This window comes from Notamacropus eugenii, chromosome 3, assembly GCF_028372415.1.
Source record: "Notamacropus eugenii isolate mMacEug1 chromosome 3, mMacEug1.pri_v2, whole genome shotgun sequence".
Lineage (NCBI taxonomy): Eukaryota > Metazoa > Chordata > Mammalia > Diprotodontia > Macropodidae > Notamacropus > Notamacropus eugenii.
This window is the reverse complement of record NC_092874.1, coordinates 249432630-249453063: the sequence shown is the minus strand read 5'-3', so window position 1 is coordinate 249453063 and position 20434 is coordinate 249432630. Positions and strand designations below refer to the sequence as shown.

General features: G+C 36.3%; 1 protein-coding gene across 5 annotated transcripts in view; it reads left to right on the top strand.

The window, feature by feature from the left end:
* The window catches only part of ZFC3H1 (zinc finger C3H1-type containing), a 62328-nt gene extending 46581 nt beyond the window's left edge, over positions 1–15747 (top strand). For 3 of the 5 annotated variants that reach the window (XM_072655382.1, XM_072655381.1, XM_072655384.1), the window contains 11 exons: positions 5017–5122; positions 5203–5401; positions 6069–6163; positions 9968–10078; positions 10417–10521; positions 10638–10803; positions 11742–11842; positions 13702–13803; positions 14388–14427; positions 14690–14752; positions 14880–15747. In XM_072655382.1, coding sequence (XP_072511483.1) covers positions 5017–5122; positions 5203–5401; positions 6069–6163; positions 9968–10078; positions 10417–10521; positions 10638–10803; positions 11742–11842; positions 13702–13803; positions 14388–14427; positions 14690–14752; positions 14880–15017 — 1226 coding nt within the window. In that variant the 3' untranslated portion in view covers positions 15018–15747. Of the gene's footprint in view, positions 1–5016; positions 5123–5202; positions 5402–6068; positions 6164–8815; positions 8952–9967; positions 10124–10416; positions 10522–10637; positions 10804–11741; positions 11843–13701; positions 13804–14387; positions 14428–14689; positions 14753–14879 lie in introns of those variants that run through there. The other 2 variants (XR_011977271.1, XM_072655383.1) reach the window with 2 other exon arrangements.
* Positions 15748–20434: the final 4687 nt, after the last annotated feature.

Genomic DNA, 20434 nt, shown 5'->3' with positions numbered 1-20434 from the left:
GAATATAGATTATGTAATGAAGGGCTGTTAAGACCTGGTCTCTTCTTTGATGCATACAGTTAACTGTATGGAGATTTTAAAGGCAGTGTATTGTAACTATCTTGAATTAATATTTCTTGAGTACAGCAACAAGTCTTTACTAAATTATAGGCCATCACTAAACTAGGCACTGTCTGTAAATGAGGTAGCTGAGGAGGATGTGGATCAAAACCAGTAGGACCAGAGTTGGAACAGGGTAGAGCAGAGAAGTAAGTTGAATTGGTGAGGTCAGAGAAGAGGTCTGTAGGGGAAGAAAAAGGACTGCCTGTGTAGATGCTAATAAGATGGTCATGTGAGACCCTAGGAATCTGCCACAATAGCCCACTAAGGGGAAACTCTGTGTGCAAACAAGAAGAGATTGTAAATCTCACTTCCGATGTGGTTAGTGAAACTTGTGATGTTGCATTTACCTGCATGGGTCAGGTGTCTATATCTATCAGAGCCAAGTGATTCCTCTCAGCAGTCCCAGAGCAGTGATTTCCATCCAGAAAAGTTCAAGGGCCTTGAGAAACATCTGTATGCTTCCCAGTTTGTCAGAGAGGTTGAAGGGATCTTTAAACACACACACATGCACGCACACATGCACACACAGAGACAGAGACACACACACACACACTCTCCAGAAAGGTGTCAGTGACTACACAGAGAAGAAAAGGGTGTGAGTCCTGACCTGGGTCATGTGGTTGGATGAAGAAAGGGAAGGAGGACCCCTGAATACTTGGCATTAAATGTGAGGTCATTTTCGAAAAGGAAAGGAGCTGCAAGCCCCCTACCTCCACCCCAAAAGCCGCACTTCCTTGTCTTCCAAGTAATAAAGATGTGACTCTAAAGGTACACTTCAGTATCATGAATAAGGTGAGAGGAGTAGTGGTGGTTGCAGGGGCATGTATCCAGAACTGGATAGCTAGAACCCCACAAGACATGTCACACTGCATGGTGATTGATAGGGATACAAGCTATCACGCTAGAAGGAATCTGGGAAGCATTGCAAAAACCTAAGAAATGTTAGGAGCACAGGTGATGTTAAATTATCACTGGCAAGGATTTAAGAAAGCACTGTGCACAGAAGTTAACAAGGCAGGACAGTTTTAGATGTCATTTAAAGGAAAAGCTTTATTATGAACTATCCCAAAGTAGAATAGATAAAGTTTCCCCTAAATTGGGGTCTAAAAGACCAAAATAGCCATTTCTATGTTGTCAGGAAGATTCTGAGTTTATGCTAATTATGGAGACCCTTAAGCTATGCAGACTTTTTTCTTGGAGCAGCATGGTGAAAATAGTATAGACTGGATTTGGAAGCAGTTTCCCTCTTCTTTATTCTTTCCATCAATCACAGTCATAATCATGATTTTTTTTCTCCCCCTTCCCTCATCTGTTTTTATGATTTCTCTGTCTCAATTGTTTCAACTTATCAATTCTTCCCACTAATACCAACCTGTAAGAGCTTCATTACCATCCATCCTGGACTATTACAGTGAGTTTTCAACTGCTTTTCTCATTTCTATCTTTCTGTTTTCTAATTATCCTTCATTCTGCTTCTAGATGAGGCTTCCTAATATATCCCTTATTCAGAACCCTTCAGTGGCTCATTACGAAGTTTAGATACTTTAGCGTATAATTCAAGACCCTTCATAATATATTTTTCTAGAAAAAATACATTTTTGTTCATACAGTACTACACCTCCCAAGCCAAAGTACTGTCTTTGGCTTCAGCCAATCTGGTCTTCATTGTCTCTCATGTACACAGCCAAAATTGTTAGACTTCTTTGCCTGCTCTTAATGCTTTTAGCATAATACCTGGTATATAGTAGATACCTAATAAATATTTATTGTCTGATTTTCTCATTTCCTGTGCCCGTCTCTAGCTTCCTTTCTATTTCTATTTGTTAAGAATACTACCCATTTTCTAATTTTATTTCACATTTAAATTTTAAAAGAACATTACATTTACAAGGTGGAACAGAAGAAGATTATTTGGGAAATTGTGCAGCTTGCTTTTTTAAAAAAAATCCACAATTTGTTCCCATTACCCTCTGAATTGCCTTTTGTTCTCTTCTGTGCACTAAAAAAGTGTTTTAATGACTGACTTTTCTGGGGTAGCATTCTTGTTAGTTCTTCCCTCCCAGCCTGTTCTTCCCTACTCCAAAAAAAAAAAAAAGTTCTCATAACAAATAATCATATGCAAGCAAATCCAATCCGTATGTTATCCAAATACATATATATCATTTTTTGCCTTGACTCCTCTGTCAGGAGGTGGGAAGCATTCATTATCATTCATTCTCTGAACTCTTGTTTGCTTATTGCATTGATGGTTTCTGCTCTATTTATCCTGTGTAAGTACATATGTCTTCAAAAATTTCTTTGAAACTATCCTTTTTGTCATTTATTACAACATAATTCCATTTTAATTTTTTTTGGTGAGAGTGGGGACAAATGAATTGGATCTCCCCTACCTTACCCAGGATGGAAGTGCAATAGCCAGTCACAGGCCTGCTGTCAATGCTGCTTACATGGGAGCTTTGACCCACTTCATTTCCAGCCTAGGCTAGTTCACTCTCCTTAGGCAGCCTGGCAACTCCCTGTCCTGTATTGATGCTAGACTTAGTTTGTACACACACATTGCAACTTAGAACTCCTCAGCTCAAGTGGTCTACCATCCTCATCCTCTCTAGTGGCAGGATACTACAATTAATCTGAGTCATCTCCAGTTATCCTGATCTATATCTGGTCACTGGACCCAGTTGGCTCCCAAGGAGAAAATGAGGCTGGTGATTTTGCTTCGTCCTGCCTCACTTAAATTCAATTCACTTACAAGTCATGGTATCACCTTCCTGCTGCCATGGTCCTCTTTGAGAATGAAGGACAACCACAACCATAGTTGAGGCAGCTTGGTAGCACAGTGGTTAGAGCTCTAGGCCGGGAGTCAGAAATAGATGAGTTCAAATCCTGCCTCAGATGTTCAATAGTTGCATGACCCTGGGCAAGTCACTTAATGTGTGTCTGCCTCCTCAGGTTTTTTGTCAAATAATGTATGTATCCTTACCCCCACAGTTGTGTTATTTGGGTCTATCAAATACTATGCTACTATGTTTATTTCTTTTTTTATGTTGAATGGCTAAATTTATTCCCCTGATTGACCTCTATTTTTTTAACTAGTACCAAATAGTTGTGATGAATATTACTTTATAGAATAGTTTGGGATTTTTTGCTTTCTGCTTTTTAAAACTTTATTTCTTTTGAGTATTTTGTTTGTTTGTTTTTCCAGATAAATTTTGTAATTAATTATGGCACTGAATAATTTAGGTAGTATTGCCATTTTTATTATATTGGCACAGGCCAAACATGAGTGGTTAACTTAGGTCTGTTTGTATATATGTAAAGAGTACTTTGCAGTTGTATTTGTATAGTAATTCTGCTCATTCTTTTAGGTTTAGCTCAGATGTCATCTTTTTTGATGAAGCTTTCCTTAATATCCATAGTCAGCCTTTCTGGACTAGGCCATCAAATACTCTGTCTTGTGTTTTAACTGAATTATTTGTGTGTATGTATGTGTTTTATTTCTGTACTGTATTTTAAGGTTTAAGAGGGTGGGTCTGTGTTTTATTGAATCTCTGTATTTTTTTGTCCTTTAGCTCAGGTGCATGTAGCAGACCCCTATTTGTTAATATAGAAAAATCAGCTAAGAGTTAATTTACAAGCCTAGGCTAGAGTGGAATCTCTGAGTGAATGAAGGAAGAATTGAAAGAATTGATGTATTGATTAGATATGAAGAATAAATGGGGGGAAGAGTCCAAGATGGTGTCAAGGTTTTGAGACTTTGGTGATTAATGGGGCCTTTAGTGAAATAAGAGTAGCTGGTTTGATGGAAAAGAATATGTTGAGTTTGGCTTTATATATGTTACTAAAAATGGCAATGTGACACATTTAAATACCCTTTACACATTTGGAAATAAGTTACTTAACCTTGGGTGAAAAGTTGGTCCTTTGAAGGCAGTGTTTTGGGAGTAATCACCATAGAATTCATAGTTGAAGCCATAAGGTGTTTTATGAAGAAATATTAATGTTCAGAGAGAAAGCAGAGGCCCAAGTTAAAACTTTGCCATATATCTATATATTGGGGTGTGTGGGTGTGTGTGTGTGTGTGTGTGTGTGTGTGTGTGTGTGTGTGTGTGTGTGTGTGTGTGTGTGTGTGTAGGAAGGGGAGGAGTATTGAAGAAAGGAAAAAAAGATCAGAGATAATCTGAGGATGGGGGGAAGATGTTCATCAATGTCAGATTCTGCTTCAGAGGTCAAGGGGATGGGATAAGGACCCAAGAAAAGGCCTTTGGATTGGATTAGAGGCCCCAGTCACTGGTAATATTAAGACTGCTACTGAAGAAGAGTAGATATTAAAAAAAGGTTTCAGTGGGTTGAGGAATGAAGTCGGTAATGAGAATAGCTAGGGGATGATGAGTCAGGGAACTCTAACAGTGTCTGAAGGGAGAAGGAATGGCGCTGGTGGAGAAGGGATGATAAATGGGCTAGTGCCCTAAGGACATTTAGAGGACAAAGGAAGATCACCTTACTTTGAGACTTTGGTTAAAGAAGGGAGAACAGTTGAAGAGACAAAAACATATTGAAATGAAGAGCATATTAATGTATTAATATTGTATTAATGAGTGCCCACATAGTATGGTCTGAATTTTTTCAGTTATGTAGGAGGCACGGGGAGACAGGATCATTGGCTAAGAGTAACACAAGGGTTGGGGAGCTGGTAAGGAACACTTGAGTAGGGAAAAGTTCTAAAGTACATGCTATTGGAAATGAGCTTAGGAGTTCAGAGAAGCAAAAGAAAGTAATGACAACATGGAGGTGGTGGTCAGACTTTTTGGATTATCCTGTGGACAGAAGTCCTTAAGTATTATAATCTTGTAAGTATTATATTCTTGTAATCTTAGTTAAATTTAAGAAGAATTTTGTTGCCCTTTTTTGATGCAGATGCAATTCAAGCATGTACTGATGAAAGCCTTGCTGTTGCTGAAAAAATAGAAGTCTGTCTTCCACTGTACACAAACTTGATTGCTTTGCTGCAGCTCCTAGACAGGTAAACTTTAATTTGCAAACCATTGACCTTTCATTTGAAGGTTGATCTTTTCATCTTATTCAGTATCTTTTATTTTAAAGGTGTGAGTCTGCAGTGGAGCTCTGTAGATCTTTATTGGCATCCTGTCCTGTGAACTGCCAGTTGTTGGAAATCCTTGTAGCTTTATATTTGCGATTGGACCAGCAAGACAAAGCCAGTGCAGTGTGGCTTAGTACCTTTGAAAAACATCCTCAGAATGCAGAGGTTTTTTATCATTTGTGCAAATTCCTTATCTCGAAGGTAAAGTCTGGTATACAAATTTGAAAAACAATGTGTGTAGCTCACATTTTAAATCTAGAACTGACTGTAGTTAATTGTAAGTTTGTGGTTTTTCAGTTAATTGGCACACATTTTATTAAATGCCTACTATGTTCCAGGCATGTAGGGATACAAAAACAAAACAGTTTCTGCCTTCTAGGTGGCTTCCATCCTATAGGAGGGAAACAGCATGTACCCTTATAGGTATATGTAAAACAGATGTGAGGTCATCTTTGGAGGCTGTACACAATAGTGTTTGAGAGTGAAGGGAAGACAGTACATTCCACATGTGGGGGACAGCAGTGGCAAAGATTGGAAGTGGGGTGTTGTATGGGAGTACCAATGAGACAACCAGCGTGACTGGACTTTAGAGTATATGGAATAAGACTACAAAGGTAGGCTGGGGCAGGTTGTGAAGAGGTTTGCATGCATTTGGAGACCATGAAATAGCAAAAAGTTGACTGCATTGTGCCCCTACTCCTTCCATATGGGCTTGGGCTTCATTTGCACTTATTTGTCCTAGAACACTAAGTCTCAGTTTAACTTGAGTGAGCTAATATACATCTCTCTCTCTCTCTCTCTCTCTCTCTCTCTCTCTCTCTCTCTCTCTCTCTCTCTCTCTCTCTCTCTCTCTTTCTCTTTTTAATAGGACCGATCTGACAGTATTCTTCCATTGTTGCGAGAATTTATTTCACCATTTTTTGAACTTGGGTGTGAGGAACATAATCCCATAGACCTCTTTCGGTAGGTTTTTGTAGTGGTAATTGGAGAGTATACTTAAAACAGTGGATTCACTGGTTTGATTTATTCTTCATGTGAGACTTGCTGATAGTAATTAGAAAATTACTTGGTCGCCTCTGCCTTTACTCATGCCTGGGGGTTTAGCAGTCTTTGCTAGGCATTATGTAAGTGAGAAGCTGTGTTAATGTCCTTGACCAAAGTGAAGAAGTAACAAGGGACCCTGCTTTTGCCATTATAAAAAGGCCATCTATTTTAATGCCATTATTATTCTAGTGCTGCGTTTGTTTGCAAATAATGGAATACCATGAACCATCCAAAAGGGAGTATAAAGATAATGATGAATGCAAGTAGGCTACAGCATGTTACCAGTGGTATTTTAAGATACAGAAGCGGTGAGAGAGTTAATTATGAAAATGTGTCAACCTGAACAAGGAAATAGGCTGGCATGCATAAAGAGAGAAAGCAAATGGACGATCTTAATGGAGGGTGAGATGGATACTCATTCTTTAAGTACCTGCTATGTACCTAAAATTGTTCAATAATTCTATTAATTTATTTGATCCTCACAACAGTCCTTTGAGATATAATGCAATTGGAAGTCAAACTGAGACAGGGTGTGCTGTTGGATCAAAAAAGGCAGATGACTGAGTAGGAGGCAGTAGTTAAGGTATGCCGATAGCCAACTTCAAGAATTCAACAATAAAGCCAGGGCTCGGGGTAAAGGAGTATAGTGGAGACAGGCAGAATGCAAAAATAATATCAGAGCTGAAAGGCAAAGCAAGAAAATATTTTAAGGCCAAGAGGCTGAATATTTTGTAGATTCCAATGTAGCACTTGTGCTGTACTGACATTTATTGATACTTAATTTAAAACCTTACATTTAGGTTAAAGTCAATGACAAGGACACTTGGAATAAATTCATCTGAAAGCTTTATCTTTTTAGTGTATGAAAGAGGTAAAGAGCAAAAAGTGCTGTTGTGATTTTGGGCCACTTACTAGAAACTGCGGCAGCAGTTTGGTGGGGGAGAGGAGAGGGAACAAGCACTTATTTTGTACTTACTGTATGCCAACACTTTGCTAAGGATATTATCTCATTTGGTCTTTACTGCAACTGTGAGATGGGGTTATGATGTTTCCTGTTTTACAGTTGAAGAAATTGAGGCAGAAAGCGATTAGATGACTTGCCCCAGGATCATACATCTAGAATGTAATCTATCTGAGGCAGAATTTGAACTCAGGTCTTCCTTTCTCCAAGTCCATTTAGTTGCCTCAATAAGGGAAATAGATATTTGTACTCTGCATTGCTATGTCAGGCCACATCTGAAATAATTGTGGGGTGGTTCTAGAGGGCTGAGGTAATTTTAACAGGGAACTCAGTGTCATATCCCAGTTGGAGAAATTGAAAGCATTTAGCATGGGGAAGGTAAGAAACCTACTTTCCTCACAGTTTTTTGCTTGTTGCTCTTCTCATCCTCTCCCCCCCAATTGTTAGAAAGGCTTTTTTTAGGCAGAACAAAGGGTAGATATCCTGTGTGCCTTTGTAGGACAGAAAATGGGCCAGTGGGGGAAACTTGCAGGCAGATTTCTGCTCTATGTAAAGAAAGAGCTTTATGAATTCAAACTGAAGAAAGCTTGAGGTAGAGAGATTACTTCTAGCTGGAAGGGAGTTGAGGTTCAGAACCTCATGGAGGAAGGGAGCCTTAGGAAAAGGAGGGATTTTAGCAGCTAGAAAAGTACGGGAATCCTTTATATGTATGGAAGGCATTATAAGTAAGGACTTGTAGATGGGAGTTAGTAGGATGAAATCTAGGAAATGAGAGTATTCTCATTTGGTTGAAATGTTAAATGTTTAAAAAATGGGTTGTAAGGTAAAATTTAAAAGGTAGGTTGGAAGTCAGATTGTATACATACTTCAATGCCAGCATAAAGAGTTGATAATTTTATGTAGTAGGGAGCCACTGACACTTTGAGCAGGAGAGTGGCATGATCTAAGTAATGGATTAGAAATTGAATTCTGCAAATACTTTATGCAGAATACTATGATATGCAGTGGAGGAGATAAAAAAGGTGGGCAAAATTGGGTTCCTGCCCATGCAGGAACTTGCTATGAGGATTATGAGTCAGGAAATGCAGAGGATGGATTAAAGGGCAGTGTTTGGAGGAAAGTTTAGAAGGCAATTATTTGAGCAACGTGTGTGTGTGTGTGTGTGTGTATTTATGTGTATATATACACACGTATGTATACAAATAATAATGTTATATGTAAATAAAGTAAATGTAGTGAGATTCATTGTTATTACTGTGAGACTGAATCCAGGAGCCACATACAAAGACTCATCTTAAATGTTTCTATATTTGACAATAGTCCTTCACAAAATTGTAGTACTTCAAAGTTTATAAAGAACTTTTGCAGTCATTGACTTTTTTCAAGAGACTCAGGACATAGAACAATGATTCATTTTTTTAAAAAAAGTTTTAAATTATTAATCTTATTAAGTATGATCGAAAATTTGCTGTGTGTTTATGAAGTTTTGTTGCTCTTGTTTTGATATAATCATAGTCAGTGTGCATATTCTAATTCTTTTTTTCACTTGTCCTCATGTATAAATAAGTGCATTTTTGTATTTTCCATGTTTTTCATTTTTTTTTTTACAGTGCAATAATATTCCCTTGCATTGATTAAAAATTCAGCTATCAGTTATTGGACATGTAGCATTTTGGCATTAGCAACAGCAGCTATGAAGATTTTTGTACACATTGGCCTTTTTTTTCTTTTAAAAATATCCTCAAGATCATAGCTTACACTTATATATAGTGTTTTAAAGTTTACAAAACACTTTATTCATAGCCCTGTGAGGTAAGTGTTGTAAATAGTAGTATTTCTAGCGCAAAGTTTGTCTGAATGAGAGAATACAGTTTTGTGACTCCATTTGTATGCTAATTGCTCTTCAAGAAGATTGTACCAGCTCAAAAGTCGATTCACCTTCTAATAAAGGACCTTTTTCCCTGCAGCTCTGCTAATGTTTGTGTTTTATTGCTTCTAATTGTTTTGGCCAGTTTGACAGTTTTGAAAGATATTATCTCAAACTTGTTACTTTGCGGTCCTGAGTAGGGAGTTAGAGCAGTTTCTGTTTTGGTTACTTTTTGAATTGCCAGTTCAAATCATTTTAACTTATCTTTCAATAAATTCATGTATTTTCCTCATAGATGCTGAATTGACGTCAGACTTTTATCTCAAAATTGTTACAAATATTTTCCTCTTAAAAAGTGTCAACATTTCTTTTTTGCTGGATAAAAGTGCTTTTATTTTCACATGATTAAATCCATCTATTTTGTTGTTGATTAATTTTCATTTGTCCATACAAATGGACACAACTGGATCTCTTCACCACATTTGAGTTACTATTACTCTTTTTTCAGTTTTTGATGTTAGAAAAAAATTTAGATCATTGAATCAATTGGAATTCATGTATGTGGTGTGAAATATTGATTTTAACTTTTTTTACTCTACTGCTGTTCAATTTTCTCAGCAATAATTTTATTTATGAGTTTGTATTTATAATTTATGTATTTTTTTATTTTTCCCAATGTTTCATAATTGTGAGTTTAATCATAGTTGAATTTCTTGCATACAATTGGTTCTAGTTCTGAAGTCTTGTTTAATTGTTCTGATTTTTTTACAGAATCATAGCACTGATCTCTATATCCAACTTCACCTTACTTGAAATTTAGATTTTTAAGAAACACAATTGAGTTACTTATCTGTAAAAAGCTATTTCAAACAATAGTATACATTCTTGTTTTCAGATACCTGTTGAATGTTCCTGGGCCATTTGACTTTGCATCACCTTTGTGTAAAGGAAATTTTGATGATGAGATGTTAACCCATCAAGTCCCGTATTTGTGGCTGATCTACTGGTGAGAGATTATCTAGTGTGAGGAGAAAGATGTATTACATACCAGGCATGCATTCAACATTTATTAAATTACAATTATGAGAAATTAAAGTGAAGTTAAGAGTGTAATCTAAAAGCAAGCTTGAAGGAATTTGGAAATAAAATATCGAAGTTTTTATTTACGTTTTTTATAATATATGATCTGAGGTGAATCAGCAAATAAATGGTTAACATAAAGATCAAATGGAAGATTGCTCTGTAATGTCTGTCTAAAGTTTGCCTTTCCTTCACTTTAATACAGTTGTGCAAATTAAGAATTGATCTGTAGAGATGTAATATTTTTCTTTCTTGTCATAATAGCTTGTGTCATTCTCTTCAGTCAAGTATTGAAGAAACAGTAGATGCATATGAGGCAGCTCTAGGGGCAGTCATGCATTCTGAGATGGTACAGAGCATCTGGATAGAGTAAGTTCTGTTCTTAGTGTGAAGCTGGATTTTCAAAATGTATGTTATTATTTAAATGCATGGTTCACAAGTTACAGAATTTTAAAATAGTTCCTTTTCTTTTTTCTCTTTCACAGTTACCTTGTCTTTGCAAATACTAGAGCTGTTGGATCCAAAAATAAAGTCCAAGAATTCAAAATTTTTACGGATTTAGTGAATAGATGTTTGGTGACAGTCCCTACCCGTTACCCAATTCCTTTTAGTACTGCTGATTACTGGACCAACTATGAGTTTCATAATAGGGTGAGATGTGTAATGTTATTTTGCAATGAATTTCCCTTTCTAATTTCATAGTTGATTTTGATCATCCTTAAGATCAAACGTTTTCTTGGCCTAGTTTGTCTTAGGCAACAAATGTCTCTTTTTCTTATCCAGAACAACTGTGCTATAAGATTGTATTACAGCAAAACATGTTTGTTTTTCAAAGTAACTTTTTTTCTTGAAAGGGAAAAAACTGAAAACTTGATTAGGACCTAGACATTTGCAGTTCAAAAATTATTTTATACTAGATTACATCACAGTTCATTGACTTCCACTTATTGAGATAGGAAATCATGATTAAATTAACAAGTTTACTAAAATTAAATGTAGCTGCTTTTGGTAATATTTTATGATGAAAATATAGTTGTGGAAAACAACCTAAAATTAAGCATATTTTCAGATGAAATAGAAATTACTGATGATACTGATTTGTTCATGTTCATCTTACTGTTCATATAATTTAAGCCATATAAAATACTGACCCACTACAAAATTGTTGAAACTTCTCAGTTTAAAATAGACTCTTTTATAGTATTGTTAGGAGATAGTCTTGCTAATCAGGATAACCTAACGTCTATGTTTTGTACTTCTACAATAGTCTTTATCCCAGGGTTTAAACCACTTATAAACATTAAATCATTTAAACACAGGCATTCTATAAACAAGATGTCAGGTGACATTAAGGCCTACATAATGAAGGCCTATGATTTGCTGAAGGTTCCATAACAAGTAAAGATAGTATTTTGTTGTACATGGCTCTCATTAGTAGACCATATTTACTTATTCATGTATGGAAAACAACTAATTCGTAGTGATAACTAGTTCATAGCCCCATATGTTATAATAATTTTGTATGTTTTGTAGGTAGCTAGATAGTATGTTTTTAGTTACCTTCATTTTCCTGTTTTCATACTTTACAGATTATTTTCTTTTATTTGAGTTGTGTTCCAAAGTCCCAGCATTCCAAAATCTTGGAACGATTTTGCTCAAATATGCCAACCAATCCCGGACTTGCACTGAGGTAAGGAGCAGTATATAAATATTTCCTTAGTGGCTATTATTCTTTTAAAAAAACATTTTTTGAAGTTTAAGAAAAAGCTGTTCTTCAGACATTTTTCCATTGCTATCTGCAACTTGCGGCTTATAAGGATAACATTAACGTTAGAGCATTCACATGAGTGTCACAGAACTTTTAAATCCTTCAAGTATAAATATGTAAGTAAATTTTACTAGTATAAATAAAAGTGTTAGACAATACAGAAATTATTATTTCTTTAACTTGAGTTCAGTATAGTTTTTTCTCTAGGACGTTTTATTTTCCCAAACCTCTAAAATGTGCTTTTAGATTAATATTGAAATTGGTTTTCATTCCTTGGATCATTCACCACCTGATGAGAAATATCCTAGGTGACATGAAAAAGACAGCCTAAGATTATAAAACTTTGCTGTGGATAATATATACAGGTAATTTACATCCAGTTTATTTAAAAAAAAAAATCTCTTCTTGGGTTGTTGTGAGAGAGATTTTTACACAATTGAATAGCATTTTTGTCCAGGATCTCTCTCTTCCTTAGGGCACAACTTAGGAGACTTTGATTAGTTCTTGGGACCATAAGAATGATTCCACTCCTTCTGTCTCCTCCCCACCCCAGATTCTTAACCCTCAGTTCAGAAAAGCCACTCTGGACATTTAGGTTCTAAGATGAGTGTTGCTGTCCCCCACTATCCACAAGAAGTTTAAGAAAATTTCCCCAAGGTATGGTCATCCTAGTGAGTAATGTGGAGTTATGGAAAGAGCCGTGTATTAAGGCCTGAGCACCAGGATTTGAGTCCTGGCTCTGCCTTGGGCCTAGTGACCTCAGGCAAATCACTTAACTCCTCTGGGCCTCAATTTTATCTAAAGTGAATGGCTTGGATGAGATGACCTTTAAGGTCCCTTCAGGCTTTAAATCTGTGATCCTCTGATCTCATAAGTCACAGGTGTTGCTGATGGAGTTCAAGATGCCTAAGTGTATATCAGGTATATTTGTTTATCTTTCTTTTGAAGTGTCCATATTTCAGTTAACGTGAACATTGGAAGTGGTAAAAACAAACAGGAAGTAAGACTTAAGAACAATACAGCCAATAGTTTTTTGTGGTTAATTGAAATAGGTTCAAAAGTAAAGGGACTGATCTACTGCATTTAAGAGCCAGTATTATGAAATACAACTTTTTACATATAATGTGTGAATAAGAAAATTGGGCCACTTTTTTCTGTATGCCTTATATTGAAAGTATTAAGTACTTGAATCATTCATTCTTGCTGGCAGACATTTTCTTTTTTGTGTCCACATTTGTCCTTTTGTTTGAGGGAGGAATACAAAACCAGCTTAGTTATGATTTTAGGGACTTTTACATTTTCATTTAATGAGCCTTAAGTTGGCCATGTTATTTTCCCAATTAAATGCAGGATTCAGGAAGAAAATGGACCAGAAAATAACAATAAGTTGGTGGAATAATTCTCTTCAGATGTTTTGGTTTTCTGAGAAAGTTTATGTGAAGAGATAGCTGATATTTATATAACACTTTTAGATTTTGATAAAGTACCTTACATATCTCATTTTCTCCCATCTTATTTGCTCTTTCTGTATGGTTAGGAGAAGCAAGAATTTACTTCTCACATGTCAAGATTCTTGACTTCTTCTTTTCTTAGGTAGCAGAGATATTATAGAAGCTGACTTTCTCAGTTGGCATTTGATGAAAATCTTTCTTACTTTTTTACCTGGTGGAGCTGCATTAACTAGATATGGCACTTTTGTTCAACATGATTCTCTTCATGTACTATATTTGGATTTTCAATGGTTGCAATGATCTGTTCATTTTCCTGAATGTACTTTGCAGGCTACTCCAGCAAGAATGGGAAGAAAGCAATGTTCAGATTCTGAAACTACAAGCCAAGATGTTTACATATAATATCCCAACATGCCTGGCCATCTGGAAAATGTAATGCAACAGTCATATACATGTTTTCATAGTTATTACTTTTGTTTATAAGATTTGCATCATACAGGTAAATCTGAAATCCGACATCCTTTTTTCCTTTTCCTGGATACCAAGAGGAAATGCTAATTCTTATACTTGGTTTAAAAAGTGGGAGACCTTTGTTTTCTTTGAAGAAAACAATTATTAAGTAATCTAGGCACTACTAAAATGACATCTTTCAAGTGCCTTTTTTATGATTGTAATTCTTCTAGAAATGTGCTCCTTGTAGTAACTTTGTTTTTGCAATCTCCTTTTCTTCCCTGCTCCTCTACAGGTTATAGTAATTTTCATTATTAAATAGTGAATCAGTCTTTTTCATCAACATTGTTTATAATCAAAAACTGGAATGTTGTCTTCTTGTTAAGTTGATAAAAATTGTTGGATTTTTTTTTCTTCACTATAGGTTATCCTCATTGGAAGTATAGCCTGTTACTTTCAGGAAGTTTTGTACTCTGATCCCACAATCACTATTCTGCCAGTAATGGCATCTTAATTATGTTCAGAGATATATAATTTTCTTCCTTTTCTATATCCTTTTTTCTCAGAGCCATTGCTGCCGAGAGTTTTCTAAAAGGACAGAGAGAGGTAAGTTGGCAATGATAAATCATTTGTATAAAGTAACAAATTTAAATATTCAAATTCAAGGATTTAAAGCTTGTTTCCTTTGTTTAATGCCCAAATTTAAGCAGCCATCTTGTATATTAAAATATAACATGTGTAAGTTGGCTTTTGATCACTGTGGGTTAATGATTTGTCAGATGACTAAAGCATGTTATTGATTGAATAGTTTTTGTTAAAATAGGACATTTTGTCATGTTTGATGGAATTGTGTGTATCTTTTTTGCAGGTCCACCATTTATATCAGAGAGCCTTTCAGAAGTTACCTCTGTGTGCAACACTGTGGAAAGATGTAATGTTTTCACCTTTCATTTCAACTTGAAGTTTCCTAAAATTTTTCTGCATGTGCCATATCCATTGATGTGGTAATGCCCAAATTTTAGCTCAATCTTAGTTGTCTGCTTCCCTGTCTCTTACAGCAACTCTTGTTTGAAGCATCAGGAGGAGGTAAAACTGATAACCTGAGAAAACTAGTTTCCAAGTGCCAAGAGATTGGAGTCAGCCTAAATGAGCTCTTAAATTTAAACATTTACAAAACAGAAAGCAAGAATCACTGAACACTGCGTGCAGTCAGTCCTAAGTCCTATTAATAATTGCCAAAATCATTTGAATGATTCTTCAAGATTAGGCTGATCCCTGGCTAACGTCTGTCTAAGGCAGACAAGCATTGTTGATCATATCAAGTCCCCCCTACAATCTCCTGTCCTTGAAACCAGAAGCAATGAACATGACCCTCTTCAGTTGGATAAATGGACTTCCTGTTTGGCCTGCTTCTAGGCCCTTCCAGATTCTCATAACATCATGTACGTAAGTATAGTTCATCAAAGTGACTGACATTTATTTTTATTTTATTTTGTTATTTTTATTTTACTTTTCTCCCCTTACGTTGTGCTGTTTCCTGATTCACTTGACACTCTCTGATGCCTGAGAGATCCGTGTTTGGGATTAGTTCCTAGGGCTGTGTTTACAGTAAAAACCCAACAGTCCATTTTTTTTTTTCCTTTTTAAACCTTTTGAGATTCTTCATTACAGGATATAAAACAAAAGCAGTCCATCTTAAGGAAAGTGTAACTGCCATGGCCACAAGTCTGCTAGTGCACTTGAAGGCTCTCAGAGGGCTATTCACTGCCCTTCTGCATTCTGGACTCGTTGCTGAGACTGTTTAACTTGAAGATAAAGAAACGATCACATATGCCAGTGCATCAGAACCCAAGTGGTCAATTATTATGTGCAATTTTTTTTGTAAAGAAATTTTAATTTATAATAAAGTTTAACAGTTTAAAAGAACAGTTAATATTTGAACTGCTTTGTATTAAAATACTACTCTGTAGTATTATAATTGTTTATACAAAATATTTTGAATATAAGTTAACTTTAAAACAAACTTTCTGTCTTTATTATCTATTCACTTCACACATTTTAGGAAAGATTTGATGTCTTTCACAACATTTACCATATAATCACATACATAATTTACTCTTGAACATAACTTCCCATACAGTAGAAATCCAGCTTTTAAAATATGAGGTGATAGGCTTTGTTTTGTATTATAAACAAGCCAATTAGGGTCAATAATGTTATACTTGCTTATCAAAAATGTCATCGGCATACACTGGTAACATAGATAAAATATTTTACATTTGTCTAGTACACTTTACAAAGTGCATTATATACATAATTTGATTTGACCTTCACCTTTTGAGGTAGATATGTGTCATCATTATAACTCTACTTATTACTGAGGCTCAACAAGATTATTAAAGAGGAAATGGCAGAAGTGACTGGGAAAATAGAACCCAGGTCTTGTCATTCCCAGTTCTAATTATGGGAGAAGCATTTTCTGATTAGTTTAGTACATCGTGGTATGCATCTTGCTGACCTAATGTGATATGATCATAGATTTAAAAGTTGTCAAGACTTTTAAGAGACTTAAAAGATTTCAAAAGGTATTATATAAGAGGTCGTCTCTTCCTAACTTCTTAACTGAAAAGGCAAATAACTTCTTCAAGGTCACGCAAGTAAGGTATAATAAGCGGCGGACATGAGGTTCAAATTCAAGGTTTTTTGACTCCAGATCGAGGACTTTTCCCACTGAACAAATTGAAAATGACCACACAATTTAAAAAAATTCATTAGTCTCCTATAAATGCAGGCAGCAGTGCCATGTTTTAGAACTTAAATCTTGGAAGTTTAGGATTCTTGGGAGATAAAAAAAAAAGAACTCATAATGGAACTAAATAAAAAAAAAAAACACATAGGCTTTATCTTCTAGTTAAGTAAGAACAAGGACCTGCATAAGAATGCTACTAGGTTATATAAAAAAATCTCTCAAAAGCCATATGTTTCATTCTCATCTTAGGTGTTGGTGTCTTTCCCAAGTCATTTGGAATACCTGACCTAAATTGTTGCTGCAAGCTCAGTTTGCGAACATGAATTTTTTGGGGGAAAATGGTATAATGCATTCTATGATAAAGATAATTTCCAAAGTGCCTGATAATTGATTTACTTACACATTTATCTTTATTTTAAAGCACTTCATTGTGTAATTGAAACTTGACATGACTAAATTTTCATATGTCAGAAAAAGTAATTTCAAAAATCCCTACTTGATTTTGAATACTCACTTCCCTGGGATTGTTTTTGGAATTATCTGATATGTGTGTTTACGATTTTAATCACATGCTACTTGATGCAAAAAAAAAGCAGCATAGCAGTAAAGGAAAAGGGAGAAAGTTCCCTTATGTGTTTTAGGGTTAGCATCTAGTCTGAATGACTTAGTATTGCAAATTAGCCCCTCAGATCAGTTTATCAGATAAGGAATGTTGAGGATATCCTTGTTTCTGGAGGCAGACTGATAGACTATTTGACCTTGAGAACTTAAAAGTTTTACAGTTCTCTGAAAACCATTGAGCCTCTATAAAAGATTCCAAATTTTTTTCCAAGTCAAATGTGTTTATTAAACACCTGCTATGCGTGAGGCACTGCACCAAACATGGGATACAAAGGCAAAAAACGCTTCTGGGGCACTCACAATCTAATGGAAGGGGGAGTGTGTATGTGTATCTAGAGAACACAAACTACAAAATAAAAATAGATACATTAAGAGAGGGCTGAAAGTTTTTGTGCAAGGTAGGATTTTAGTTGACACAAGAAGCCAGAAGGGGGAGATTAGAGAGAGCATTTTAGACTTTGGAGGACTGGCAGGAGAGTGCAAGTGTTGAGAGGATCCTCCAGATGGCTAGTGTCACTGGATCGTGGGGTATGGAGAAGGGTGAAAAGTGGGAAGGAGCTAGGTCACGAGGGACTACAAAAGCCAAATTGAATTTTATACTTGATCCTGGGGGTAATATGGAGTCCCTGGAGTTTATTGAATGGTAGAGAGGATGGGAAAAGACTTGAGGCCAGGAGGCCAACCAGAAGTTATTACAATAGTTGATGTGAGGGGATGAGGGCCTGCATCAGGACATTGACTGTCCTTCCTCTTAAGAGACGAGACGTCCAATAGACAGTTGTAGTTGCAAGACTGGAGGTCAGGAGAGAAGTCAACTGATGTTGGGATATTAAAAGATGCTTATCAAAATGACAGTACAGTAGGGGACAGCAGCTCTTGTATGTTGTACGACCTATCTTGGCAATAGTTCCTACAATAACGTGTGTCAAACAGCTGGCCCCCACATTCTCTTTGGAAAAGCCATGAAGCTTCTTAAAAACACAACCTAAGGGTTGGTAAATCAATCCTAGATTGCCTCCAATCTTACCATTGTACCCTTTTAACATACAGTAACTATGGGATACAAGTGGGATAAAGTTTGGGGCTGACATTTTTCTCCTTCCTCAAGCTTAAGGTGTTTTGTTTTTGTTTTTTGCTTTTAAGAAGCTTAATTGTTAAATGGAATGTTAAGCTATGAGAAAAATCTCACAAGGCAATGCTGTTAGTCATTAAACATTAAGCCCTACTATGTGCCAGGCATGGTGTTAAGTGCTGAGGGTACAAAGAACGGCAAAAGATAAAAAACAAAAAACAAACATAAAAACATAACCCTTGAGGTCACAGTCTTATGGAGGAGACTACATGCAAATAGCAGTACAAATATGCTACATTCAGAATAACTAGAAAATAAGCAACAGAGGCAGATCTGGAATTAAAGATTGCCTTGTTAGAGTTGAGACTTAACTGAATGAACCCCAGTATCCCTGGGGGACAAATGGGAGATGAGTTGTAAATTCTGGACTATGATTTCTAGTAAATGAAGTAGAACAGTGACAGATGGCAACTTATTTTTCTCCTTATTTTAGGGAACATAGCCCAAGTATTTGATGATGGTAATTTGTGTTTACCTTGTAACTGAAAATGAACCTTGTAACAGTGTTGTCATTGAATTATCTAAGGCGGTTTGCTTTCAATTAAAGGGTGCATAAATCTACATCATAAAGAATTAGGAAACTCCAGGTGCAACAACTAAATGGGGAAAGAAACAGCACCCTGGCAAGAAGGGGTGATTAGGAATGACAAACAGGCAATGACTCTTCGAAAATGCAAATATTTACTTTTTCTTTGTGGAGAAAGTAGAGTTCTTTGGCGAGAATAAAGTTGGAAGGCAGTACATGACTTAAACCTATACTGTGCTCATAGACTCATAATTTTCTTGAGTCTCTATTCAACCAAAGATAATTCAGACTCCTGTAGTTTTTGTAGTGGAGAGTAGGTGATTGGTTTTAAAGCCAGAAATTCCACCCAACACTTCCCAAACACTACTAAGTGGAAATGAGGCTACTGAGCCAGACACCCACCACCCACAGGGATCCCCCAATTAGGAGAAAAGATGTCCATCATAAGTCCAGCGGAAAGGAATGAAAGGGGAAGAGGTACGGTGTAGACAAAAGTCCAAAGGCAGGATGAGAGGAGGGGTTGAGGAAAGTTCAATTTGACAGGAATTGTAAAATGATCAACAAAAATGGAGGAATTGGAAGTAGGGACAAACTTTGGGGAAAATATGGGGTTTAACTTGGGACATCATTCGGAACTCTACCAGAGCTCTGGGAAGAAGTTAGGAATGAGGCTACAAATCTGAGAATTTTCTGCCTAATAAGCCACTGGAGTTATCAAAATTACCAAGGCAAAGAAAATAGAGAAAGAAAGGGGCATGGATGAAAATCTTAGGGATGCTCAGTTTTAAGGGGCAGGAGGATGAGGAGGCAGTAAAAGATGCACTCAATTAGGAAGGGAACCACATCAAGGCAGGACAGTTCTTAGTGTCAGAAGTCAATGAGACTTGTTAAGGGGGAAGATGAGGAAAGGAAAAAAATAGCTTTGGATTTAGCATTAAGGAGGGTTGTCAGTGACTTTAGAGAGAGCTATTTCAGAATGGTAGCAATGCCTGAAAAGATATTTTACCAGAAGGTGATCAAGTGAATGTGCCTTTCTCTTCCTAGAAATAGTGGTGAATGGAAAGTGTTAGGAAAATGGAATGAATAGGATGCATTAAACTTGCTTTTTGTCTTCATTGTGATAGTATCACAATTCCCCCCCTTTCCCCTTCTTTTGGTCTACAGTCTTTACTCTGCCTTCATGCTCAGTTAACTCCATGAAAATCCACTCAAGTGATTTACTATCTAAGATTGTTAAACCCCTCTTCCCCTCTTGTCCACAATTGTATCCTTCCATCATTTCTGACCTAATCCACAACTCAGGATAACCTGCCTTAACTGATAATCACCACTCTTGCCCACGTTGTTAAAGAATGCTACAAACTTGTGCTTTCTTCCATTATAAATTAATGTTTCTTAACTAAAGCTGGACCCTTGCTGAACAATCCTTGAGTCTAATTGACAGTGGAAGTTAGCGGCCCCACTTGTATAGAACGCTGTGCCTGGAGTCAGGCAGATGAGTTCATATCAAGCCTCAGACACTTCTTGGCTCTCTGTTCCTGGCCAAGCAACTAAACTTCTATTTGTCTCAGTTTCTTCAACTTGA